The 27,860-nt window shown below is 37.9% G+C and overlaps 1 protein-coding gene across 2 annotated transcripts; it reads left to right on the top strand.

Annotated features, from left to right (window-relative positions):
• Nucleotides 1–99: 99 nt before the first annotated feature.
• Nucleotides 100–25,524, top strand: WTAP (WT1 associated protein). Of its 2 annotated transcripts, none has more exons than XR_003987334.1 (8): nt 100–374; nt 4,139–4,176; nt 4,282–4,337; nt 9,890–9,948; nt 12,028–12,155; nt 17,271–18,765; nt 22,239–22,393; nt 24,302–25,524. XR_003987334.1 is itself a non-coding variant. In XM_030447049.1 (8 exons), exons 2-8 carry the CDS (start codon nt 4,147–4,149, stop codon nt 24,883–24,885), a joined length of 1,191 nt encoding a protein of 396 aa, XP_030302909.1. In that variant the 5' UTR covers nt 100–374; nt 4,139–4,146; the 3' UTR covers nt 24,886–25,524. The 2 variants fall into 2 exon arrangements, 1 of the variants encoding a protein (XP_030302909.1); XM_030447049.1 differs by having other exon boundaries at nt 17,271–17,449.
• The last annotated feature ends 2,336 nt before the right edge of the window (nt 25,525–27,860 follow it).

Below are 27,860 nucleotides of genomic sequence, written 5' to 3'. Positions count from 1 at the left end.
CAAGCAGTACCACTGCGGTATCTCCCCCCGCCCCGCTCCGGCTGCGCGCGCACCCCACCTCCCCCGCCATGGGGGGGCGTCCCGTGGGCGGGGCGGCCGAGCGCTCATTTCCTCCTTGGGCGCCATTTTGTAGCGCAGAGAATCCGCAAATAAAGAGCGGGCGGGAGCGGCAAGCGAGGGAGTCCGAGCGTGTGTGTGTGGGGGGACGCGGCGGCGAACCCCCGACTTCGGAGCGGCGGTCCCGGCAGAGCCGGTTGTGGACGCAGAGGTGGCGGCAGGTGTGAGCGGTGGCGGCGTTTCGCCCTCGATGTGACGGGTGCGGCCCAGGCAACTAGTGCGCTGAGAGAGCGAGGCCTCCGCATCGCGGGCGGGAGGTGAGTGGCCGCGCGATCGCTCCTCCCCGCCACCGACCCCTTCCCCTTCTTTCCTTCGCCTCGCCGTCTTCCCCCTCACGGGAGGTAGCGGTGCCCGCGGGAGGAACCGGGCACCGCGCGGTCTCGGGGCGCCAAACCTTGGTGGCGGCTCCATCCCTCACCTCGAGCGGGGGGAGGAGCGGAAGCACTTAGAGCCATTTTGTGCGAGGCCCCGAGCCTGGCCTGGCTGCTCGGCTGAGTTCCTCCTCCCCTACCCTTCGGCAACCGCCACGCCCGGGCACAGCCGCCCAACTCCCCCTCCCCCTCGGGCGCGGGAGACAGGTTTCTCTTCGACTCGTGTTGGAGGGGAGCGACGGCGGCCTGGCCCGAGTTTAGGGGGCGGTGGCAGCGAGGTCCGTCAGACGCCACAGGCCACTCGGCCGGCCCGCTAGCGGCCTGCAGCTGCTCCTGGCCCCCAGCCGGCGGGGTCTCGGCGCAGGAGGCGGAGCGCCGTAGTGGGGCCTCGCCGTCTAGGGGGGAGGCGCGGGACCCGACTTCGGCCGCTGAGGTGGGTGGAAAGTCTGCCCAGTCAGGAGTGGTGTTTTGAAGCTCTATTTGAATAATTCGGGAACTTGGAGGCAGTGCAGGGGTTTTCCCCACGGAATTATTTTTCATATCGTTAAAATAACTGGCAGCTATTTTTAAGTGCAACTAGTAAAGCAGCATACCTGATGTTATTTAATTACTTTGTTTCCTAGGGATTGTTTTAAGCCTTAAATGCCATGCTTTCTATACACTGTAAAATGCTTACAGATTACTGGAGTTACCGAAATTCAAATGACCTTCCCCATCTCAGTTCTCTTCATATTTAAATTGCTATAAAAGCCTACAGCCTGATCATAATACATGAAAATTCCTTTAGCGCTCATGATGACAGCGTTATTTCAAGTATGGAATATGGTTTTATGTTGCTTGTTGCCAGGAGCAAGTGTGCAGGAGAGACATGTAGCAGCCATCATTTTCCCCAAAATCATGAAAGTGCTTAGTTAAAATAGAACAGTTAAGCTGTTCATCATATTAATCACAAATATAATCGTGTTAATTCCCATCAGTTGTGCAGGAATGTTGTTTTCGTTGATTCTTTTTATTGTAGAAAACAGCATTCTGTTGTGGTCTTGCAAATACTTGATCTGTGTAGGGGAGAGATCGTATCTTTTAGAGGAGTGGAAGTGATGAGAAGCACTTCTTGCTGCACAGCTCTTGAAAAGTTACTGTATTATATTTAGAGATGGAATGCTTTGGTTGTAAGGTGGCTGTCTGTAGCATACAGGTTCATCTGCTTGTGAACAGAGAGCTAGGGCAAGTCACTGTGACAGCAGATGTAGTCAGCCTGATGCACTTAAAGTTTCTGAAAAGCACCAAGCAAAATATTAGAAAAATGCAGCAGTAATAAATTCCTAAGCTTTTGTGAAGTTACTGTATGTGCCAAAAAAGCTGTGGCATGGGACTAGTGAGGTGCAATTCACAGATACAGAAAGATCACTGGTGTTTATCTGTAGATGTGATCGACGTTGCTTTTCTAAAATTATATGTAGAATGATTTTTACATAGTTTTTTTTACGGTTCTCCCAGTACAAGTGATGATAGATGGCAATAAATCATTAACCTCTGTAATGCTGTGGGCTGTAGGGCACTTTCCTGCTCTTGTTTGAGAGCAATGGTGGTGTGCTGGGAGTAGAGGTTAGAGTAGCCAGGTCTGGTGCTGCTGTGGAGAAACGGGTGCTGAACATTGTGTGAAGTCTGGAGCGAGGCATGAGGTAGAACACCCTTAGATGGACCATCAGTCTGATTTCTTTCAGTTGTGACTGTGGCAAAAATAGTGCTTATAGTTGTATGTTGATGCAGGGTTTGTAAGAAAGGTCTTTGGAGAGTTCAGCTTATTGTGGTATGCTTCTGGTATTTACTTTCTTAAGGAACAAGCAAACAACATCTGTGCATGATTTCGTCTATGTTAGCTGTAGTTCACTAGGACATCTGAAAAGCATATTTCTCTCTGTCAAGGACTTAAATTTTGCTGAGATCTTCCAACGTTGAAGGAATTAATATTCCTAAAGATTTTTAGAATCTGCCCTAGTGGGAGAGGTAAGCAACCTGAATGCAAGAGTCACAAGTGTTTCCCCCTGTGATCACAAATTATTGTGTGCTGTTTTGGATTCCTGAATTAAGCACCAAGTTTGTGCCAATAGCCTCTTATGGTTAGGGTACTTTTTTGATAAAAGGGTCTCAGATAAGGAGTTTCGTCCAGAAGTTAAACCAAGATGGTTTAGTAACAACTGAGTGCAACAGAGAGAGGGCGGAGGCACTTAGGCCGGGGTAAGCACTTGAGTGTCATTGTGTTACTAACAGTAGGAACAGGAAGCTGTCGTTTCATCGTAAGATGCTGCTGCTACTCAATGTTTTTTGAAAAGTTTCCCTGGGTTCTAATGTCTAATTTCAGGTTTTATTTTATGAAAAGTTTGAAAGCAGTTTCTGTTTACTGTTCTTAGTATGGTTGGGAGGTTGCAGTTTTGTTCTTTTTGGGGTTTTTTGTGGTTTTATTCTTAAATAACCTGTTCCTTCATTGGTAGAGTGCTGTGCCTTTGGCAGTGGTTAGTGTAGGTTGAAAAGACTCTACTTCATTTGATGTGTATTTGTTTTATTGGCAAACAGTTTGTCTTAGGATTTGGAAAAAATAAAACTAGTTCATTAAATATTACAAAAATACCAAAGGTAGTTTGTAAAATTCTGTTGAAGATATCTTCACAAAAAGAATGCTCATAAGTAGTTAAAAAGACTGTGCTCACAACCAGGTAGTTGGTATACGTGCATTGCAGCAGCTTTACAGGCTTGTAGAATGCTATTATTATATGCATCTTTTCTGTTGAAAAGCATATTGCAAAAGTTTATGCCTCTAGCAAACCTTGCATTCATTGTTAGTTGTATGCTTGTAATCTTTGCAGACTCAATTTTTTTCAATATAGTTTTAGAAAATACTATGTTATCCTTTTGAGGGAGGGAGCCATGTAATGACTCAAGTAGGTGTGAATATTTAACCCAGCACCATGCAGTCTCATTAGCCTACAAAACACACCATCAAATTAAACCCCTCCTTTGTTTCCAAGTAATTTATTTGACATCTTACTTTTCCTAAAAATATTCACAAGGGTTTTAAACCAACTGCTTAATACTTTCTATGTATCAGTCTTAAAAGTAAAAGAGTAAGTACTTGAAAGAATGTGTTATTTTGACATAACACAAACATCAGTGATAATGTTCACAAATCATTTACTTTTATTCTGAGTGGGTATTGAACTAGTAGTATAAATTGCTTTCCTCAGAACCTGATTATCCTCTATGTCATAAAATAGTGTTAAGTAGATGGAGGCACATAAAAAGTGTTCATTTGATCTAAACAAATATGGACAAAGCTGGGTGGTTTTGTGTGGTTAAATAAGAAAAATTGATTAATGATAAGCTTTTTAGACATCAAAAGAAAGTTGTTCAATTTGTAGAAAAAATGCACCTGTTGACTTGGTATCTAGATTACAGCAGCAAACTTGTCGTGGTGGATTTTTTGTACTCTCTCTGCATTGTGTTGAACCAGTATTCCAGTAGTCTTATTATTACAATTTGAAAATCATTAAAAAAGTGAGAACTAAAAGTTTCTGAATTTTTCTGTATTTCATGTACAGTAGTAACTATATTAAATAAAGCTTTTTTTTTTTGTTGTTTTTTCCCGCCTTCAGAGTTCACAATGACGAATGAAGAACCTCTCCCGAAGAAGGTATGTTGAAAAATGTTTGTGCCTTTCCCCCTTCACAACTGCTAATCACATTGTGAAGGTAATCACGACAGCTTTACAAGTTGTTTTTTTCCTTTTGTTTTGTAGGTTCGCCTTAGTGAAGCAGATTTTAAAGTTTTACCTAGAGATGAGCTCATCCTAAGGTAAAGATCAGTTATTCCCTCTCAGCTTTTTAGTGAATATTTCTTGGGAAGATATGTGACCTCCCTTTTACACAAGGTTTTTAACAACCTTGTTCTGAAAAAACTGTTTTATCTTTTTCATTATACAGCTGTTATGTGAAGTTTCATCTAGTCTCAATATACGTAGTTTTGGGGGAAACACTTTTTTTCAAAAGAGAAAATTCTGAACAGTATTTTGTAGGTTTTTCTCTTCAGTTGTAGCTTCAGGAGATACTGTTGCTTACGTTCTTTGCTAGATAGCAAGTTATTTTTATGCATCAGAAAAATATCAACTCCTTATTCCTACAGTAAGTTTGTTTTCTGAGTCCACACAGTTATCTTCTCAACATGTTAAGATATTAGCAGTGAAATGTTAATGTGAATTTTAAATCGTCTGGAGCTTGCATAAAGAAGAGTACCTGTCTGAAAATGACATAATGTGAAATGTCATAATAATAAATGTCATAATGTGAAAAAAATTAGGCAGTCCTGTCATGCAGATGACCTGCTTAAAGAAACTGATCTAAGCCACTTGTCTCTGTACAACAGAATTTCCTGATTTGTAAACAAGAAGCTAACTAAACCAGGCATCTGTGGGTCATCTGTTTATCTGCTGAAGTAGCTTGTGGTGTATTTAGGTAAACTTCAGGTCTTTGCTTTTTCTACAGTTATTACATTATTAGGGTCTCTCATATTAAATATTGTTATTTCATAGTGCAAATACTAAACTTCATAAACCTGAGAATACAAGTCTTAACACTTACTGTATGTGATCAGCTACTCCCTCTTCTGGGTGAAGTACCATTCCAGCTACTTCTGAGCTTAGTTATTTCCAGGGGAGTCCATATATGGCTCCATATATTTAAATCTGTTTTTTAGCTTCCTCTGTGTATGTAGTCTTTAGGGTAGTGAAGGATAAGGTGCTCACACAGTAGGAAATAATGCTGCTTTTGATGTTAAATGGTTTAGGCTTTGTGAGCCTTTCTACGAGAGTTTCCATACTCTATATTATCGGTGGAAGTAGTGAACTCCTAAATCTGTAAAGTTATGCCTGCCCTTCCAGCTATAAAACTCCTGCCCAAGTATCAAAAGCATCAGTTCTGTGCAGTCTGCTTTCTTGTTGATATTGTGAAAACAAAAAAATAAGGCATCCAGCTGTAGTCAGTTTCTGTACCTTGCAGTGATTACTTGCTACTATGGAAGGGTTCTATTTCCAGCATATATTGAAATGAGAAGGTGATGGAATACACCCAAGGAAGTAGAGTATGTCAGCACCTAACTGTATTAATGAAGAGATGGAAGGAATTTGCCAATGACAGCTGTGTTGCTATTGAATCCTCTTCATAGTTTAAGCAAAACAACTTCTCTCAAAAAGGCCACTTGATTGATGTAAGGAGAATAACCATTATACCCAGAAGCAGAAACTTAAATACCATATTGGCAGTGTCCGTTTTAATTGTTTGCATTAAGCAGTCCTAGAAACACTATTTCCTTTGAATGAGGTGCATATTTAGTGGATTTATAGTAAATTCACATTTAATCATGATGTAGTTTACATGCTGGAGGGAAGGGAGCTGTTCAGTGGGACCTTGACAGGTGAGCCTGTGCAAACTGCATGAAGTTCAAGTCCAAGTGCAAGGTCCTGCAGCTGGGTTGGAGCAGTCCCAAGAACAGAATACAGAATACAGAATACAGACTGAGATTGAACAACCCTGAGGAGGACTTGAGGGTGTTGAAGAAGCTCAACATGAGCCAGCAGTGTGCATTTGCAGCCCAGAAAGTCAGCCATAGCCTGGTTGCATCAAAAGAGGTGTGGCCAGCAGAGGTGATTCTCCCCTTCTTTTGTCAGACTCCACCTGAATAGAGTAGTGGCTACACTTCTGGGGCTCCCAACATAGGTGGGAAATGCTTTCCCTGTGTAGAATTCTGACATAATTTGGGAAGGAGGAAAAATGCTTCTGTTAGTATCCCTGCTGTTTTTTTTTAATATGTTTCTTTTACTGAAAGTGATTAGCTGCAAAAAAAAATAAAATCTTTCTGTGAATAGCCTGTAAAGTAATCTATTTATATGGAAACTTTCATAATTTATCAGAGGTACTTAATGCAAACTGTATCCACAAATACTATGTAATCTTCTGCATAAAAACATGCAACTTCCCTATAAAATATTGGAACATATTAAAGTTTCTAACTACAGCTGAAATAAAGACTTACAGATGTCACCACATGCCACAGAGTAAGTTTACTTTCCTGATACTAGGGCTTAATGGAGGCCTCATGCCATACTTGGAGTTGTGTTTGTGCGTTTTTGGGTATGTTTCTGGGTGTTGGGTTTTTTGCATTTTTTTTTTCTGGGTTTTGGGTTGGGTTTTTTTGTTAATTTGTAGCACCGAACTCTTAGATTTTACTGGAGTTGTACTTGATTGCTGGGATTTCTGTATCATACTAGCACTACTAGATTAGCCTCATCTTCTGATGTGTAGTTTCAGTGTGGCATGTCTGAGATTGTGTCACTGAGATATCATTACAGCATTCCACAAACTTGCTGCTGTTGTCACCTCTTTTGAGCTCTGTTTGGAAACATAGCATATGGGATTCATGTAATGAGAATGCAGGCTCACTTTAGTCTTGCATGTCAGCAGATGGAAGTCCATATTACTGGAAAAAATATTGAAGCAAAACTGTTGTGCATGGAGATTCAGTTGCACTAAGTAAATACTAAAGTTATGCATCTGGTAATAGTGCCCTTTATTGTTCAGGTAAAAACACTTTCTGTGAGAATTGTTCATTTAGAGAATGGTGTTATAGACTCAAACATCATTCATGTAGTTATTTGAGACCTAGATGAAAGTCAGATCAAACCACACAGGTGTAAAAACTTTGCATTTCTAGGATTTCTGCCAGTGTAGATGTGCTTAAACAGGGAAGAAGGCAGAAACAAAGTGTTAAAATGTTCAGAGCTGAAGCACTAGAAATTGTCCGTGGTCTTCAGCAGCTTTTTAAAATGTTTTACTCTGTCACAGTTCCTTATTTTCATTTTCTTTTGTATAATTCCCGGCTTTTCCGATTGGAATTCCACTTGAATTCCCTCTGTGTCTGGCCTACTACTATAAACAAGGGAAAATGATCAGTGAAAAAAGATGGGATGACAGTATTTAGGAAAATACATTACTAAAGGCACTGAGCAAGAAAAGTTAATACCAGTTATTACTTTTAAGAATCTATAAATTAACAAATGTTTAAGTCTTAAGTCATTTAATACACACTTAAGTGAAAATTAGGTAATCAGAGCTGTCACAAGGCTGTTTTCAGAACTAAAATTAGTCAAATCTATGTCTATATGTGTGTATATACATATATATGTATATATGAAATCTTAATTTTTCTTCCTTTAGCTTGGTTTCATGAATGTTCTTCAGAAGCTTGTTGATACATTTTGTAAATATTTTGGCATGTTAGTCCTCAGGATTAGAGATCATTACAAAAATATCCACATCAGATGAAGCATCACAGCTACAAGTTTGAGTGAAAAGGAATCAGTAAGAGTCTACTAATATATTTGCTTATTTTACTGAGCTGAAATAATTTACAAGAATGGTGTACTTCATCAATGTGAATGTTTCTAAACTTGCATTATTTCACTTTTATGCTTCTAGTCTATTTGGCTGGTTAATGATTTATTTTATTTAATTGTATGAAAAAGTCTGCTTCTGTTCTTTGTCTCTCTATTTGGTAGAATTCAGATTTGCCTGAAGTGAATTGAAAACCCACTCAGTTGTTAGAAAATCGCTTCTCAAATCTTCTGTAGTTGTTGCAAAATTGAAACACCGCTTATATGTGAAAGAAAAACTACTGTGGTAAAAAAAGCTAAAGCTTTAAAACTCATGGCTTTCTTGTTAAAGAGTTCTCTTGACTGTAAATGTCATCACAGATTTATTCAGTAGAATTTCATAAACTTGCTCAAAAATGAACTGCTACAATCTTCACCAGAGTTTTGACAAAACATGTCTGTAGAGTCGTGTTTCTTCAGGAGTTGGCAGGTACATGACTTGATAAATCCATGACATGATCTAGTGTGCTGTGAATTTTCCAGGAATTAGTCTCTTAAATACTTGCTGTTGTTGAGAGGTAACTTAGAAGTATGATGTCTGATGTTCTTGGTGACCACAGGCTATGTGCTGTGTTGTTGTTTCCCAGCAGTGTGCTGTCATGTATACCTAACTTGGGTTTGAGGTCTTCATTTCACTTGCTCTTTATATAGCTCCTATTATGGGTGGCGGGAGGAGGGAAGGGGTGTCAAGATTTTGAAGGAATTAACTATTTTCAGGCTGTGAGATGTAATTTAGAAGTCAAATAATCCCGCAGCTGTAGTTGAAGACCACCCCTTTTTTTTAGTGTTTCATGTAAAAATAAGGTTCTTTCTTTCCAGATTCACTGTTTAGTAGACTGTTTCAGTTTTACTTTTGAGGGATTAAAATCTTTTGAACTAGCAGAGAGCTTAATGGTCAAACAGTGAAACTTTTGTTTCTAACAACCTTTTTGGAGTGGAGATAAGTTTAAGGGGTAAATGAGTTATACAACTGCTTTCCTACAGAATTTGAGAATTAATTCATGCCAATTTCATATTCAGCTGAAGAGATGGATAATTTTGTTGCTGCTGGAAGAGATCTGCATAGTTTTGCTTTACCAAGTGGTGTGATCTCAATTGCTGTTACAGACTTGATGCATTGTAGACCCATTTGCATTTTGACAATTTTATAGTTTCAATAGAGGTAGTGGTGTTGTAGGCTAGGGAGTTTAAGTAGACCAGTTACAATGAGCCTGGCATAAAATAGATTGATGGAGAAAGGGTATTAGAGGGAAAAGCAACCTTCCACTTCTGTAAGTGGTAAGCTATTAGATGAATTTTTTTCATAGTGTGCAGTCGTACTTTCATGAGAGATTCAGACATGAGCAAAGTACTGCTTCAAAACTAAACAAAAATCCCAAAACACCCCCCCCTCAACTTAGACATTTTCTAAGCTTTAGTGCAGACTTCATTTGCTCCTAATTTGATTTGTATCAAATGCAATGCTGTTTTGTAGTGTGAGGTTTTCTGACTGTGAGTGAATTTCTTATAAAATGCCTTGAAAGAATCATGAAACTGCTTGGCTTATGACTGATGAATATAAGCAGAGTATGGTCTTGATTAGAATAAGCTGGTATAACTACTTAATTTGGACTGCAAATTCTTGTGTACTGTAATATGCTACTGTTTGCCTTGTTTCCTTGGTAACATGCTTAATGTTTTTGTGTAACAGTTTCTGTTAGTTTTGTTGAAATTTTTCTGCCTTAAGAATGAGGTAATTAGGTAATTTCTACATACAACTAAGAAATAAGTGTTTGATTCCATCTCATTTTCTAAAACTATTTTATGCAGTTGTGTAATGACATTTCCTGGTTATGGTATGAATGTATACTCTGAAATAGTAGGAATGAGATGTCTTGTTTTAATAACTGATCTTCCCAATTTTTTTCTTTTATCTCTGTGATAGGTGGAAACAATATGAAGCATATGTACAAGCTCTGGAGGGCAAATACACAGACCTTAATTGTAAGTTAGCCAAGTTTCAAAATGCTTGTGTAGAGTGTTCAAGTAATGCCTGTATGGGAATAACAGATAATAATCTATACATCAGTTGTCAGAAAAGAAGTATCTTGATTTTCTATAAAAGTTTTCAGTCTTTCCCAACTTTCTGAGCCACTTTCTTTTGGAGATCTTATTCACCTTCTAGAAAGTCTGTTTTTTCATCTGTAGGACCAGCTACATTAAACTGCTATGGGAAAAAAGTCTCAAAACATATCCCCACAAACAGGTGTGTTTTCAGTACTTTTCAGTTACAAAGGAAGCATCCTCTGCCAAAGTACTTAATGGCTGTACCTTCAGCAGTCACACAAACCCTCAGTTCAGGAAGGATATTGAGGTCCTGGAGCAGGTCCAAAGGAGGGCAACCAGGCTGGTGAAGGGACTCGAGCACAGACCCTATGAGGAGAGGCTGAGGGAGCTGGGGGTGTTCAGCCTGGAGAACAGGAGGCTCAAGGGAGACCTCATCACTCTCTACAACTCCCTGAAAGGAGGGTGTAGCCAGGTGGGGGTTGGTCTCTTCTCCCAGGCAGCTCTCAGTAAGACAAGAGGGCACGGTCTTAAGTTGTGCCAGGGGAGGTTTAGGTTGGACATCAGAAAGAATTTCTTTATGGAGAGGGTGATCAGGCATTGGAATGGGCTGCCCTGGGAAGTAGTGGATTCTCTGTCCCTGGAGATATTTAAAAAGAGACTGGATGTGGCACTCAGTGCCATGGTCTGGTAACTGCAATGGTAGTGGATCAAGGGTTAGACTTGATGATCTCTGAGGTCTCTTCCAACCCAGCCAATTCTGCCATTCAATGATTGTAAGCCACATAGGAGGGAGAGTAGTTTGTAGAGGTCAAGGTCTATAATGAGTCTCTAAGTAATGTTTGATCTGATTGGAAAATTAACTACCTGATCGTCAGTCTTAGGTGGTCTTTAAAGCTTTGTACTTCAGTCTTGCAAAGGAGAAGAATATGGAGAAAACACCCTACTCTCAAATGGTAAAAGCTGGGTATGTTTTGGAAATGACTGAATTGCCAGTCCTAAATCTTAATTTTTAAAAATTGTGTTGGCAGCTAGAGATGGGCACTCTTCTTTCCTCTTTTCTGTTCACCTTTTCAGTCTAAATACCTTAAGACTCTGTACCACTGAGTTTGAAGAGTATTTTTATGTCAGTCCAAGCAGACTGTCACCCTGTAATGTTTGAGCTTTGGAGAAAGTAAATTATAGCAAATATAAACGGTTGTTTTCCTTCTCATCTCAAACTGTCCTGACACAGATAAATAAGTTGTTTTAACACTCTAGATTTCTCGTGTTTGGAAAGTCTAATGCAGGCTGTAGTAATCAGTGTTACTGAATCATCTGCAAAGAATTACTTGGAAATGATTTTCCTGAAGTAATTTGTGGAGTTCTTAGTTTACATTTGCAGCCAATCTTTCTCAAGTATTTAGAAAAAGTCTTCATTATTCCAACTTTCTATCATTTTATACATGGCAAGTAGCAGGGTAAATGTATACTGTTTGTATCAGGCTGCTTGCATGTGTTCCTGTTTGAGGAAACACATTTGGAAATGCGCTATGGTGCCTTCTCTCATATTTCATATATAAACTTGCTTAAGTGTTCATGGATCAGAAGAATTCTACTTGTGACTGAACAGCAATTTCTGAAGTTCCTGTGTCTCCTACTGTTTACTTATCAAGTGTTGAAACCAGTTTGAGGACTGACCACAAATGGCACTGTTTTACTGACTGTGGATCATGTTTTTGCCAGAGTAGGTTTTCTTCCCTCCCTCACACTGACCTTGACGTATCTTGAGATAACAGGACCTTCCAGAATTTGACTGCTAGTAGTAACAGTCGTTGGTTAAACAAGCAATTTAAAACTTCCTACATAAACATGGAAACATTTTCAAAAATTTGGGAGGTCAAGCTTTTCTAATATTGATATTTTGATTTTTTCTTAGTTATGCTATGGATTTATTTTTTTGATCTTTAGTTGTCTTTAAAAACTGCTTGTGAGAGGATGCTATAAAATGTGCCTTTTGTGTGTTAAAACTTCTGTTAGCTAATGATGTGACGGGACTGAGAGAATCTGAGGAGAAGTTGAAACAACAACAGCAAGAGTCTGCCCGAAGAGAAAACATTCTGGTGATGAGGCTGGCAACTAAGGAACAGGAGATGCAAGAGTGTACTGTAAGTATTTAGAGAAGATAAGTGTTTTCAGACTGTTAAAGGAATATAAGCTTTTGAGCCAGTACCCATGTGCTGTGTTTAATATTTATAGCATCAAATTTTCTGCGCTTAAATAAATGGTTGAGTGCCTAAACTTTCACTGAGTTAGTAAAGATCACTTCTTGCAGTGTACATTTTAATGCTAATTGTTTCAATTGATTTTCAGCAGCAATTGAGCTTGGAAGGACTTTTGCTTCAGAACCAAGTTAATTTTTACATGAACCATGCTTACTTTCTTCTGGTGTTTATCAGCTGTGCATATTTACCACAATTTCTCAGAACTAGTATTATAGCTTTTCTGTTATTTTCTTTAAGCCTTCCTTTTTTCCTGTAGGTTCTCAGAGCTGTCAGGTGCAGTAGTGTGACTCAGTTCTGTACACTGTATTTTCGCTGCTCTTAAGACCATAACATTACTTCAGTTTGTAGTAAGCAGTGGTATGAAGAGAGAGAAAGACTGGGTAAAGCTTAACTTTGCAGTGGCAAGAAATAGAGCACAGAATCACTGTTGAAAGGGACTTGGAGTTTGTCTGCTTCAGCCTGCCTGGTGAGAGCAGAGTCAGTTGGACCATGTGCCTAAGGACTGTACATAGTTTTGAGCATCTCCTGTAATGGAGACCACAAACCTCAATCATCATCACATCAAAGAGCATTTTTGTATATTTAAAATTTCCATGTTTCAATTTGTACCCATTATCTTATGTACTTTCAGCAGGCACCACTGAGAAGAGCCTGGCTCTGCCTTCTTTACTTCCCCCCATCAGGTATCTGTGCATATTAAGATCCCCCTGAGTCTTTTTTCCAGGCTGAACAGCCCTAGTGCTCTCAGCCTCTGCCTATATGTCAGATGTGGCAACCTTAATCATCTTTGTGGCCCTTTTTTGGCTTCACCCTAATATGTCCATGTTTCTCATGTACTGGGGAGCCCACAAGTGGACCCAGTATTCCAGATGTCTCACTGGTGGCAAGTGAGAGGAAAGAGGACCTCTTTGACCTGTTGGCAGCATTCTTCCTAATAACTCTCAGGATGCTAATGAAGATCTGTTCTGGTACTATACCACAACTCTCTAGTAGTGAGGCAACTATATTGATTCTTTTTATCTTGTTAGCTTTACTGGTAATTTCTGCTATGAGGAACAGTGGTAGTAAGTTTTTTTTCATTTGAGCTTTGGAACATATAGCTGAAACAATAAATATTAAAAAAACCCAAAACCTTTTCACCAAAACTAAATTTATGTGTACTGTGTTCACCTTTCTTCCCTATTTCTAAACAAGAATAGTTAGACAATTTTCAAGTATTTAAGATGATGAATTTAGACAGGATCTTGAAGACTGTAGTATTTTTGGCTACACTTTGTTGCAGGTGTTTAAAGATGTAATGTGTAGTCTTTCCAGAACATTTTTTCAGAAGAAATTCTGAATAGTTTTTATTCCATTGTGTTTAAGAAAAAACAAATTGGAGGGGAACATCCTACTGAAAGGAAACAAAACCCAAAACCATGCATGTATCCAAAGGGCCTATATTTTTTCATATACTGACTCATGAATAATATCAAGGTTGTAATCTCCATTGTGCATGGGGTGGGAACATAAATCATTGATGTGTAGCAGCTGTAATGGAGACAGCAACACCTTTGTGTTTTCAAGTTCAAATGCACATATTTCACCAGGCTCTGGAGAACTTAATGGCTTTTTATTAGTAGATATATTTGTTCCAGTAAAGTTAATTGTAGAGTAAGCTGTAGAATCATAGAATGGTTTGGGTTGGAAAGGACTTTCAAGATCATCTAGTTCCAGTCCCCCTGCATGGGGGGCAGGGAGCAGAGATACCTCCCACTAGACCACATTGCTCAAAGCCCTGTCCAGCCTGATCCTGAACACTTGCATCTAGGGGGCAACTGCAACTTCCTGGCCTGGGACACCCTGCTCCAGTGTCTCACCACCATTACATTAATAAAATTCTGTCCAGATCTCTTGTATTGCAGTTTGAAACTGTTGCCTCTCATCCTGCCCCAGGAGGTACTGGAAGGCCTCTAGAAGGTCTCCCTGGAACTTCTCTTTTCCAGGCTGAACAACTTCAACTCTCAGTCTGTGTTCATAGAAGTGCTCCAGTCCTCTGATCATTTTCATGGCCCTCCTCTGGACTTGCTTCAACAGCTTCATGTTCTTATGCTGGGTTCTCTAGAGCTGGACACAGTACTCCGTGTAGAATCTCATGACAGTGGGGTAGGGAGGGAGAATTGCCTCCCTTGACCTGCTGGCCATCCTTCTTATGATGCAGCCCAGTTGGCTGTCTGGGCTACAAGTGCACATTGCTGGTTCATGTTGGATAAGATACAAAGCTAAACTGTAGGTTGCTAAATAATTTTATAAATGACCAAAAATACTCCCCATATGATGTTATTTGACATGTCTAACTTTTAGTCCATAAAATAACTAGCGTAGTTTGCAGTTACAAAGAGTCTGTCTAAAAATTAGATCCAAAGAAGACAGGATTTGTAACAGGAAAAGCTAGAAATCAGGTAGAGGAGGTAATGGTGATGACTCTTCATAAAGAATGGTGTTGAGAATTAATCCCTATTTGTCCATCTGATGAGCTGTTAAAAATACCAGCTAGTGTGTGCTTTCATGTCTGACAATATGAACAGCTGTTAGACATTTCAGGTGTTAGAGGGCATATGTCCTCACATTTGGCATTGGACAAAACTATTGTTGTATATTCAGCTCTAGCCTGAACTTTGTCCTGAATGCAGGCAAACTCTTTTGCTCTGCCCCCTCTTGCCACCTGGTTATATCAGTGGGAGAAGGGACACAGCAGAAGGTGATTAGAAGGAGCAAGAATGGGAGGTCTGGACTGTCTAAGCAGGAAGATGAATAAGGATGTAGGCAGAAGCTTTAAGAGTTACGGGATTGCTTCGGGAGTGGGTCATACTGGGGGCAGTTTCCTAGGTCTGAGTGGATGAAAAGCTTGACAGGTGAGAACTCTGGAGTTAAAACTGGAAAAAAGTTGGGGAGGGATGGAGAAAAATTTGAGTTTGAAAAACTGAGGAATAACTGGTTGTTAAGTTTGGGGAGGGAATGAGCAAGGATTGTTTAGCTTAAGGAAATTATTTCCACACTGTTTTTTAGGAATGACAGGTGAGGTGTTATGTGGGTCTTTTACCTTATGTCTGCCTAAAAATAGGTTAGGAACCATCTTGCTGTAGCATGATAAAATTCCTGGAATATGTTGGAATATGACACACAGCTGGAGTGTCTTTATGTGCACAATTAAACTAGCTGGTTTGCCTTCAGGTGCTAGACCTGACAAAGAATTGACAGTTGTTGAAATAGTCCAGTAGTGGAAGAGGAAGAAAGTTGAGTAGATAGAAAAGATATATCAATAAAACCAAATCAAAAAGATATTTATTCATTCAGCACTATTTTGTGTATTCAGTGAGGCAAAGGACCCAGGGGGGTAACATGTCATCCAAGAAACATTATGGTCATCTTGATTTGGACTTCCTGATTCTAAGTGATGTTTGTAGGTGGGTTCTTGAATGCTTAATTTTTAAAAGGTATTTTAATACAATGCTTTATTCCTGTTGTACATCTTTCTGTGAACACATAGTTTGTCTATTAAAAACTTAAACTATGGTGGTCATTTCTGTTTTTTTAAAAAGCTGAATATTTTGATAATATCAAGTTATTGTAGAGTCAATGGATATATTTTTGTAGTATCAGTAACTTTGAAATAAACTCCAAAAAATTGTTACTGTTTACACAATGTATAAATTAAAACGTAAGTTTTCCTCAATGGAGAATTGACAGAGGTAACTACTGTGTGTTTTTAAGGTAAATAAAATGTTTGTACTTACACATGAGTGATGAAGAGAAATCATAAAGACCTCATAAAAGGGTAACTGTATCTACAGGAAAATGGTTTAGCTGTGCTTTTGATTGTGCTGCTTGTCCCAGGTAAAGCAGAGTGTGGAGGGAGACTTGTTCTCTCCATTTTGCTGGTGATGCCTTGTGCTGTTCATCAAAGAAACTTGTTACCAAATCTGGTTGCAGAACTCCATATACAGCAGGAGGCAACCCCTCCTCCCCCCTTCGGCTTTCAATTAATATATTTTTTTTTTAATCTCATGTAATTTTGTTCACCTCTTGCTGATGAGGAAATCTGTAAAAACAGGGACCATAACAAGTTGAACTTCAAATGCTCTGTGCAGGCTGATGTGATTTTATAGCTTAGCTGGATTCTGAGCAAGTACTATTGAAAGCATTTTAAGGTTGTTGTGATGAGGTTAAATTTAAGAAACTTGAAAAAGTTAATACTTCAAAAATAGTTAATAGCTTAAAAATACAATCAAGTTTTGATGAATGCTGTATTTAAAATACATCCTCATGGTTACTGCTTCTGAAATTGAGTTTGAAGTCTTCTGGGTTATAAATTACAAATCTTTTGAGTTGTAGTTACTGCAAGAGAAGCAAATTCAACCGAAACCCATTTAACTGATGTTAATATTCTTTATTGTGTTTTGTTTTAAAAAAATTTGTAAATTTATGTCAAGTGACTACTGAATTCAGAAAAAATCCTTGAAAGTCTGTAAAAACCTTTTTAGTAGTTGCTTCAGAATATTATTTGTCAACATAAGCTCTAATGTTTCATAATAATTCTCACTGAGGTTACATGGAAATGAGCTGTTTTAAGCATGTAACTCTTTGCATATACTTTTGTTTTACCCTGAAAAAGTGCAACCAGCTACAAAAGGAAGGGAGCATTCTAATGTGCCAACCATTGGTTTGACAAATGGAAACTGACACGTAGAAAATAATTTGAAGCAGAAGGCTGTTTGTGTGAAAATTGGCCTTGAAAGTTCGTTTGGCAGGTGGTGAGGCAGGAGATTGGGTGAACACTGATAGGGTTCAGGTGGGCATAAAAGATTTTTATCCACCTATTTCAAGTTAGAATGTTGAAAGAAGTCAAGGTTCCTTGATGTTAGCTTTGAAATAATGATTTTTGCTTGTATCTAAATGACTTCAAAAATTTATTCAATGTTGTATGAATAACAGTCTTATTTTTCTCATTTTATGCAGAATCAGATTCAGTACCTCAAGCAAGTCCAGCAGCCTAGTGTTGCCCAACTACGATCAACAATGGTGGACCCAGCCATCAACTTGTTTTTCCTAAAAATGAAAGGTGAACTGGAACAGACTAAAGACAAACTGGAACAAGCCCAAAATGAACTGAGTGCCTGGAAATTTACGCCTGATAGGTAAACAAAACAAATACTCCCCAGTCAAGACTTCCCTGACAGTCCCACTACGAGAATGCTATGGTGGGACAGCCAAGTACTCGTTTCCACACCAAGACTCAGACGTTTTGAGGCAAAAACCACATTCTTATACTGTCCAGCTTGTAATGCTTAATGTAAAACTTACCAGATGAACCTTGTGTTTCAGCTTTTTTCTCCCCCTTTGCTTCAGAGGCCTGACGGCGTCGGACTATTCTGAAGAAATGGCCATCTTCGAAAAAAAATCTTTTCTAGAACATGTAGACATTTTCAAAATTGTTCTATTTGAAGAAAATAGAGGGAGAAACAGAAGGCTTAAGTCTGTGGCACACTGTGTCTACAGACAGTTTGGAGGAGAGAGAACCTAGAGATTATAAATCATGAATTGAACATGTAAAATTCGCATAAAATGTAGAAGTGGAATATGCTGCGCTCTTAACCTTGAGCCTAGTGACTTAGAGACACTGTAAGTCAGTTTTGCCAATAAGACTGTGGACTTCCTGCTTGTTCACTGAACTGCTGGGTCAAAACTCGATGAGGTGAATTTTGTGTTAATGAGTTACTTGGTAACCAGTTTTGAATAGCTATGAGAGTGCTATTTGCTATCACAGCAGTGATAGTGTACACATTTGACTGTTTAGCCTTTGGGCTCTCTAGCACTTGATGGAGCCTTAAGTCAATGCTGCTAAAGAATGAACTGTTTTCTGGATGGTTGGTAACACTGGACGCCTCAAAATTAGGACTGTACAAAAATGTACATTTGATCTAATTGCAAGTTTAAAATTGTTGGAAGTGATATATATTTGATCACAACTAGCATGTATAAGAAAAACTGGTTGTGATAAGTATTTCTCTGCATGTTTTTATGCAGAAATGAGAAGGTTTCAATCTTCTATTCTAAGAACTGATCTCAGATGCTCAATACAGAAGGCACACAATGGCAACTGTCTTCAGTGTTGGTGGGATGCTTTTATTATTGTACACCTGGGTTTTTTTGTATTACACTTCTATATAAAATGTGCCTTGAAATAGTTGTAATATATAGTTCAAGGAACACTACTGGTTATACTGTTGTACTGTGAAACTCCTGGGATGAACGAGAATTGAACAGGTTGTTATTTCTGCATTGTCTCGTTCTCTGAAAACAAAGTCAGTATTTTAACAAACCAGAAAAACATCCATTTTCCTTGGTGGAATCAGTGAAGGAGCCTTTGCTACTCTATTGATGCCTCTGTTCTGTTGTCCCAAGTTACTTGTGAGAGTAGCAGTCTGGGACAGTTGGGAGTGGCATGGCTGAGGTGTGTAAATTGAAATGCAGACTTCGTATAGCATTTGTGTGTTTTTCTTAGCGGTTTGAGTTCTATCTAGCAATCTGAGATTTGATTTTCAAAACAGTTGGACAATATTTTTATGACTCAGTCTGATCCTAGACAATTCAATTTTAAATTAAAGAAAAACAAGACATCCAGCTGTCACAGAAGGTGGTGTATTCTAACTGTTTTGATGACTTTTATAAAGATGGCATTGCATATTTTTAACTCGGAAGTATCTTAACCACTTGTGCTTCATATGATTAATACAGGATTGAAGAGTAGTGTTACTTAATGCAGATTATTTTTTTGCATGAATAATTACTTAACACCAAAAGAAAAACTTGATCTTTTAAAAAGTCATACATCTGGAATGATCTTGCTATAGCGGTTTCTAGTATTTTAATGATATAGCATCCAAACAAAGTCAAAACTTGCATTATTTGTTAACATGTTACATTTGTAAAGCTCACTATAATGTGCGGGTAGAGGAATGCTGTGCAGATTGATTCTTTAACTTGGAGTGCAAAACACTTACTGCATCTAGGTGCAGGTTGGTTGTTTTAAGTCCTCAGTTAGTAACTTACCACTTACTTTCATGCAAAAGTATCAAAAGAAAACTGTTATTGCTGTAGCTAAAACATACGCATCATAATATTTTAAGTCAGTAGTGTGAGCTTGCATAATTCATATATGCCGTATCTAGAATACAGAAAATTTAACTTATTTCCTGGTTAATAATTGCAGCTGTCTTCATTAACTGAGTTAAGATTTTATTTACTTTTATTTCTGGAAAGATAAAGAAATGGTGACCTATGTAACATATTTAAAGAATTTAATTCTCTTTCCATCCCCCTCCCCCCCAATTGCTTTAATTGTCCATCTTATTTCATGGCATCTGACCTAGTTTTTTGAAAGAGATGATGCTCCTATTCAGATTCCTATCTGGTGTTTGTAGGAGATAACATGCTAACTGCAACTGTAAGTGGTATTAGTTCTAGGCCTTAGCCACAGATAAAGTTATAAAGCATAGTCATTGCTCATATCTGGAGGGACAAATAAAAGGGCATGTAATCAATGGAATGGCTACACTAAGCCATTTGAGCTGTCATTAAACAGAGTATACACTTGCATTAAAAGTTAGTAGAAATGTCATTTGCAGTAAGCCTAGGATAACAAACACTACTAGTCTTCTGAAATTTAACCACTTATATTCTTACAGGTTTTGTTGCACGCATGATCAAGAGGATTTGTGAAGCCAATGCCAAACTTAGATTTACCACTAATAGGAGTTATTTTAATAGTTACTGGATTTTAAATTCTTGCATGTGTTGTCTTTTTTTGTAAATGGCACAAAGGATGTTACTTGAATCCGTACTAGTTCTGAACATCTGGAAAGATTTTTATGGGAAGAAATGGCATTATAGGTAACTATGCAAATTTCTATACAGGTAATAAAAATTTTACATTTTGGCAGGAGTTAAAATGAAGAAATGAATGGGATTCTAAAATGATCCCAATTCCAAGGTAACTGGTACTTGCTAATTCTACAGTTGACATTGTTTTGTGAAGAGAGAAACAGTAAATGATTTAAGTGCTATGAACTTCCTAAGCTTATAGTGATGATGAATACAGTAACAGGAATTTGCAAATGGCTAAAACTCACTGCATGTCTGCCTGATAACTTTTGGGTTATGTTACATTGGTAATCTCCAAAGTGGTCCTGCTTTACACAGAACGAACATCTCTAAGGAAACTTGCATCCTAAGTGTGCGACTTGGACTGTATTAGGTCAGCACAATTTAAACTTCAAGGACCTGGCATTGGACATCACATCAAGAAAGAAAACAGGTTGCTGCCTTGGGCAGAGTTTCAGGCTTCCAGGACTTTACACAGCCAGATTCCTTCTGGAGCAACCCATCTGAAAGATTTGGGAGATTCAGTCGGAAAATGTTATAATGGGGCAGACTTGGCAGAACTTAAAGTGGTCCAAAGCTTGAATACTTAAAAGGTAGTTGATAAGGAAGTTATTTTTTAAAGTTACTTTGGTTGGGTGTTTTGGTTGCAGGAGAGAACCATGGCTGTGAATTGTGGCAGAAATTTTCTATTTCACCATTTTAAGCCTCAAAATTTCTGTCAGTCTATCAATTGTTAAAAGGAAAGAGGAAAAAAAAAAAGAAAAATTGCATGACCTTCTTGGTCTTGAAAAGTAATGCAAGTCCTGCCATTGAATTAACAATAAACCTATTGAAGTATGGATTTGATTATTTTTTTTGTTTGTTTTTTTTTGTTTGATTTTTTTTTTTTTTTGTTTGGTTTGTTTGTTTGTATGTTTGGTTTTTTTCCTGGCAGAATTTTACACTTGTATAGAAAAGAGGGCAGCTTCATTATGTAGCTGAGCCTGTTAAAAGTGGAACTGTATGTAGTTGATATCCTAACTTTGGCAGACCAAGAGTCTTAAAGGACTTAAATTTTTCTCTTATGGAGTCAGATGTATTGCCTATATATTAATTTGCATACTACTTCCTATAATGCTTTACAATGCTATTTTTATCATGAAGATTAAAGATGTGTGATGTTACCCATTTAGTAAAGAAAATACTGCTAGTTCAAATATGTGTTTCATACCCATTTCCTGTTTCTTTCAGAAACTGGATGTTACTCATTATCTGAAAATCTGTCATTTTAAAGGAAGCAGATCAATAATATTATTCTTCCTCAATTTCCTGCCAATGCTTGGCAGTGTTTGACTTTCTCCTTACCATGCAAGATGTGCTTAGGTAAAGCTGACCATGGCAGTAATGAAATGGACTTTGCATGTTACTGTCTAATATATAAATTGAGTTGAAAAATAGACATCTTATTTTTTAAACACAAGTACATGGACAGCAATGGAAAGACTATCTAAGCCTCTTAAAGAAAAATGGATATCACTATGAAAAATGAACATAGGTTTTAATATTTTCTCCCAAGTAGTGTTCTTCTCTTCATCCAAATTAGTAAATTTTACTGACACAATAAATGAAGATGGACTTTGTTGATAATTCAGTTTACAGTTGATAATTCAGTTTACATGTGTAGTTTACTTGCATCATTGGATCTTTTGAATTACAAGACACATCTTTAATCAAATATTTAACTCAGTTGAGGGTTAGCACATGCAAGATTGTGCATATTGATAATCCAGATGTTAGTACATAAAAAAAGAACAATGTGCTTATTCATATTTGCAGTAATAAAACTTGCCTTCCACTTTGGGACAGCGACAGAAGATTGACTGGCATTGGAACACCGAGTGGTAACTATAGGGAGACTTTCTGCTATGACAATTATGTTGAGGCATAATGTTCCTTGCATTGTAACATGCAGAAATTGCATCTCCTTTTTTGTCTGTATTTGTGATTGAGGAAGATAACAAAGTTTTGTATTCACTTTGTGATAGATGGCTCTTTCCTTTGCAGCCAAACAGGCAAAAAGTTAATGGCGAAGTGTCGAATGCTTATCCAGGAGAATCAAGAGCTTGGAAGGCAGCTGTCCCAAGGACGTATTGCACAGCTTGAGGCAGAGTTGGCTTTACAGAAGAAATATAGTGAGGAACTTAAAAGCAGTCAGGATGGTAAGGGAATTTTTTAAGAAAATGGAAGTTGCCTTGCACTTCTGCTAGTTTAATTTCCTGATGATACATGTACTGTAAAACCATCTTTGCCAGAATGCAGAAGGACAATATTGAGTAAAATATGACAATTTTAAGTCTTCACTGGTAGTCTTAAGTTGAAAACAACAAAACAAAAACAATGAACTTATCTTTGGGGGATTGGTTGGGTTTGCACCTGCAGTACTGAAGCAGTGATAAAATTTGAAATTGCCAGATTTTGCACTGTAGGCCTTGCTATTTCGTAGGGGATGTTTGCACTGCCCACATTACTGGTGAATTGGTAAGATAAAGGATATTAATGTGACATGAAGCTAAGCATGCACTGAGAACAGAATGCTTTTGGTTAACTGACTGATTCTGAATTTTTTTTTTAAATGAATAACTTTTTATCAATGCCTTAGAGAAAGAGTTTTCTTTTTTTCTTGCTTAGGTAACTTTGGTCAATTAAAATACTTCATTATTGAGTTCACAGTCCATATATTACAACAGTGTAAACCTAAATTGAAATTAGCTATGAACTCTGACCTCTTGCATAATTTAAATGGAGGGGAAAATGCAAATTGAAAAAAAATCAGTTGAGAGAACTGCATAGAATCAATGGGGGTTTTTTTGGTAGAGCATTAAAAGAGTATCTCTAGTAGAGTAATTGGATGATGGCAGTAAGTCTTCTATTAAGATACCATGTAAAATAGGATACATTTTGGGTTTACAGCTGAAGTCTGTGTGATGGCATAGACTTGTTTGAGACTATCCAAGTACCCTGTGTTTTTAAAGAATAGGATAGATTTCTCCCTCTCCCTTCAATGTGTGATCATGTTTTTGAGAAAGTAGCAGTATAAAATAACAAGAATTCTGAAGGTAAATGATTAATTTTGTCTGAAATGATTCTTGAAGGTAAATTATTACCTATTGTTAACATGGTTTTTTGCTTCTTAACTACTATTTAGGTAATGCACTTCATCTAAATTTATGAAATTTGTAATTGAAGCAAGCATGGATATTCTGATTTCTGCTCTTGGAATGCAGTGCAGTAAAGCAAGTTCCAGAGTTGAAATGTCTTCTTAGTCCCTATTGCTTCTTAAGTGAACAAAGATTATAATAATCCTGCAACAGGAGTTTTCCTAATACTTTTTTTGTAACAGCAATTACACTTTAATTTATTTCTACAATAATAAGCATTTAATATTTTATTTGCTCTATCATACCAATGATGCATGAATTGAAGATCAGGGGAGTCAGTATTTCTTTTACTGTTTTCAAGTCAAATTTATTTTGCTTCAAAATGTAGTCCTATTTGTAACATCTTTTTTCTTGCTGCATAAGTACTAAAATACCCTGTGAAATCAATTAGGTTTTGTTCCTAAGAAAGTTTTTAATTTAGTGTCCTGCTATGCAGTATTTGAAGGATTAAAAAAATAAGAGCTGAAACTTCTCTGAAATGGGACTTTTTTTTTTTTTTCCTACTGACTAGGCTTTTGTAAGTATTCAAATCTATTGCATACAGATGTGGTACATGGTCACTTTTACATGATTTGTGCCAAGGTTTTATAGTTGAGAAAAAGTAGATACGTGAGTACCTATGGCTAAATACTAATGGTTTGCATTGAGCTGTTTTATGAATAGCTTCCTGTCTTGTCCAGAAATTAATTTCTTTCATTCTGAATATCAGTATAAGAAGTATGTAGATAGCTAAGCATTTCTTCCTTCAGAGGCAGAGTATCAAAACCAATGCCTACCTCATGGTTGAAAAAGTCTGTTGAAAAGCTGCAACACAGAATGTTGAGCTAGAGGATTTTAATTTTTTTGTCTGAGATTGAAGCTATATATGGGCTATTAAGTATCTGCAACAAATGTGTTTTCTTTATATAGAGTTGAATGACTTCATCATCCAGCTTGATGAGGAGGTAGAGGGTATGCAGAGTACCATTCTAGTTCTCCAGCAGCAGCTGAAGGAGACTCGCCAGCAGTTGGCACAGTACCAGCAGCAGCAGTCCCAGGCCTCCAACCCAGGTACCAGCAGGACTCCATCTTCTGAGCCCACAGAGCAGGGAGAGGCTGTGGGTAAAGACTGCAGCCGCCTGGCAAACGGACCAAGCAATGGGAGCTCCTCCCACCAGCGGACGTCTGGGCCTGGTTTTTATAGGGAGGGTAGCGGCATGGAAGATGACTTCCCGGCTTCTCCAGGGAATGGTAATAAGCTGTCCAACCACTCTGAAGATAGAACTGGTAGAGGAGGTGGTAGCTACATAAACCAACTCAGTACTGGGTATGAAAGTGTAGACTCTCCCACTGGCAGTGAAAACTCTCTCACTCACCACTCAAATGACACAGACTCCAATCATGATCCTCAAGAGGAGAAAACAGTGAGCATGAAAGGTAACAGAACTGTGGGTTCTCGTCATGTCCAGAATGGTTTGGACTCCGGTGTAAATGTGCAGGGTTCAGTTTTGTAACATTTTTCTGCAGCATTTTTATACAGTGTCATTGAAATTGGGAGAGGATACTGTCCAGAAGCCGTTTAAATTAGTGCATACTTGTCACGATTTTGCCTTTTTGTGGGTTTCTTTTTGCTTCAATACCTCTGCCACTTTGGAAATTTTAACAGTTAATTACGTTGAATGTTGCTAAAAGGACGTTTGTGTAGCTCAAGTTATTTTTATATGAGTTAATGTGAAGTTGAAATGGAAATTATTTCCATAAAGTATAACATAAATGATGTCTGTACAAATCTGTGTATATTTAGAACCTGTGCTGTGTAAGGGCATTCTTACTCATACTGTTATATTACACCACCTTCAAGATCTGTCATAATAGTTGTGGGTTTATGACTGCCAAGTTTGCCCAGTACAGTAGTTTTATCACTAAAAGATGGACTTACTGAAGGAGTCCTGTAGTAGTTTCAGTGTTAATTACAGTTTTTCCCACCATACATCTGTGCATTTTCTCCTTAGGTGACCGAATGTTTATGAATTGTGTGCATAGTTACTCAGTTTTTAAGAACTGTTGTATCCTGTTTATGCATATTGCTCTGTGACTCCAATATTATCTTACCTGTACTGACCAAACCTAAATAAAAACTTTTAATAATGTAATTTCTTCATTGTTCTGCGTTGGCTTACATGGTTTAGTTGTATGCAGTGTATTTACAGTACCTTTTCTAATAGAATCTGCGCTGTCTCAATCCCATCTGATGCAGTTTGTGCCAAGTACCTGAAGTTGTATGTGTGTACTGCCATACTGATTTCAGGCCAGCCTTATGCTGCTTATTCGATAGGTTTTGTTCTTATCGGCAGCTAAAGAAAAAAGGGGAAAGTACTTGAAAGTAAACCCTAGAGATGGTACATGGCTTTTACAAAGGTTAAAAGCCCAAAATAAAACTACACCAAGGATGCAAGTACCCAACAGCTAAATACACAGGTGGAACTACAAAACTTCAAGGAGTTAGTAATGCAGACTCTTAAATCAGATATAACTCATTGTTTTGAAATGCCTGCCTGATGGAACTGACTTCTTAAAAGGTGTAGAGGGTGAAAAAATTACTTTTAATTAAGCATCCTTTTAATGACTTAGGAATTTCTCAGAACCTGAATTTCTGGTGGTTATTTACTGTCAGGTACGGTTCAGTGATGACAGCACATGAGATAAAAATCCACTGGCTTTTAAGTACTGTTCAAAAGGAAAATAATAATACTTAGCAGTATACTTTTGGATAGCCTTAAGTCCAGTTCCAGCATTTTTCTGCTTGTGAATGTTGTTTTTATCAGATGACTGATAAAGTTCTGGTAGCTGCTAAATAGCAAATAGGATTTAGTGTTGCAATTCCTTGTGGAAACAGTGAGACTGATTTTTGAAAGCAGTATCTTTCTCCAGAGTTCTAGCACATGAATTTGTTTCAAATTGTACAGTTATAATAAATTCCTAGATTACAGAAGGGTTTCTGTGGTACCATTTTATGTGGCATCATTTTGTGAGAATTAAGTGTCTGCAGTAGTATTGTCCAAGACAAATGCATGTAACTAAAAAACTGCTGGCTATTGTCATTTGTTAAGCATGCTAGTACCATGTACCACTGCTATATTAATTTCACAGAGTTCACTTAGGTATATTAAAACTACTTAATTTGTCAATAGAAGCATAAATTCTGTTGGTGATGCCTAGTTGTTTTTTGAACATTGCTTTAGCCCTTATTGTCTGAAAAATAGCAGTTATTAACTGCACGAAAAGGAAGTGATGACTGTACAAAAAAAAGAGGAAAAAAAAGTAGCAGCATCTACCACCCACAGTAATCTACAGTTCACCAAGATCCCTGATGGTGATACAGATCTAGTTGGTGGTGGTACTGTATTTTGTCTTAGTGTTGTATTCCTTGCTTATTCATAATGCATGTTTATGTGCATCCTGTGTCCTGTAGGGTAAACATTTATTTGTCAGAAGCTTAATACTGATAATTTATTATAAAAATTACTTTATCTGATAATGGTAAAAAGCCTTGTGGATAAATCGTTTGCCATGGTTCAAATTTCACTCTCAAACAGGAAAGCAAACTTATTCTGAGAAAGTGGTAGACATTGTTTCACCTAGCAAAAGGTATTAGAAGCATGTAAAATATCTTAAGAATTAAACATGCATAACTTTGAGGTGGTGACAGCTTGCTACTTAAGTCTGTCACTAAAGGATATGTCTTAAAATCTCCTAAGGATGATTTTAATCTTTTCAAAGACTCTTGCACTTAATTTTTAAATAGTAAAAAAGCTTTTTTAAAAAAATACAAATTGCCCCGTAAGACTAGAAGTTAATTTAACCTGGTGGTCAGAATTGTAAGTCAAGCTCTTTCTCTGCTTAGAGATTATCTTTTAAATAAGCAGGCTGAGGTGTAAGGGTTTTTTGTTTGTGTGGTGTGGGGTTTTTTTTTTCTTCCCAGAAATGAAAGAACCTCATCAACTGCACCCATTAATTACAGTGCGTCATATAATTGACTTGCTACTGCAAAGCTTTAGTGAATTGCAGCACATAGAATAACACAAAACACAGTAATATTAATGTTCATCTGGCTATCAATACTTGTGACAATAATCCCAAATGTAGTTGGTTCAGTTTCACAAAAGATGACATTTTATTGATCACCAATAAATACAAAATATTCCTCTTTAAAATTGCATCCTTCCTTAATCTTGCTGTGTATATTTTCAGAATTCAGGGGAAAATCTTATATCCAAACTTCCTTCCACACCTGATTTTGGGCATTTCACTTTTTAGCATGTCTATTGATAAAGCAGTTATTTTTGCTGCTCATATTTTCAGGGAGTACCGCTGGCTGATAGGTCAAAGTAAATTAATGTGGTTTTCTAGGGCTCTTCAAGCAGCGAGGGGACAGACAGTGCTGTGCTGTGCCTGGCAGTAGGCTGAGATTCTCAGTGGATTTCTTGGC

Source organism: Calypte anna, chromosome 3, assembly GCF_003957555.1.
Source record: "Calypte anna isolate BGI_N300 chromosome 3, bCalAnn1_v1.p, whole genome shotgun sequence".
Taxonomy (NCBI): Eukaryota; Metazoa; Chordata; class Aves; order Apodiformes; family Trochilidae; genus Calypte; species Calypte anna.
Note: the sequence above shows the minus strand (reverse complement) of the source record. Positions and strands in the feature narration are given on the sequence as shown.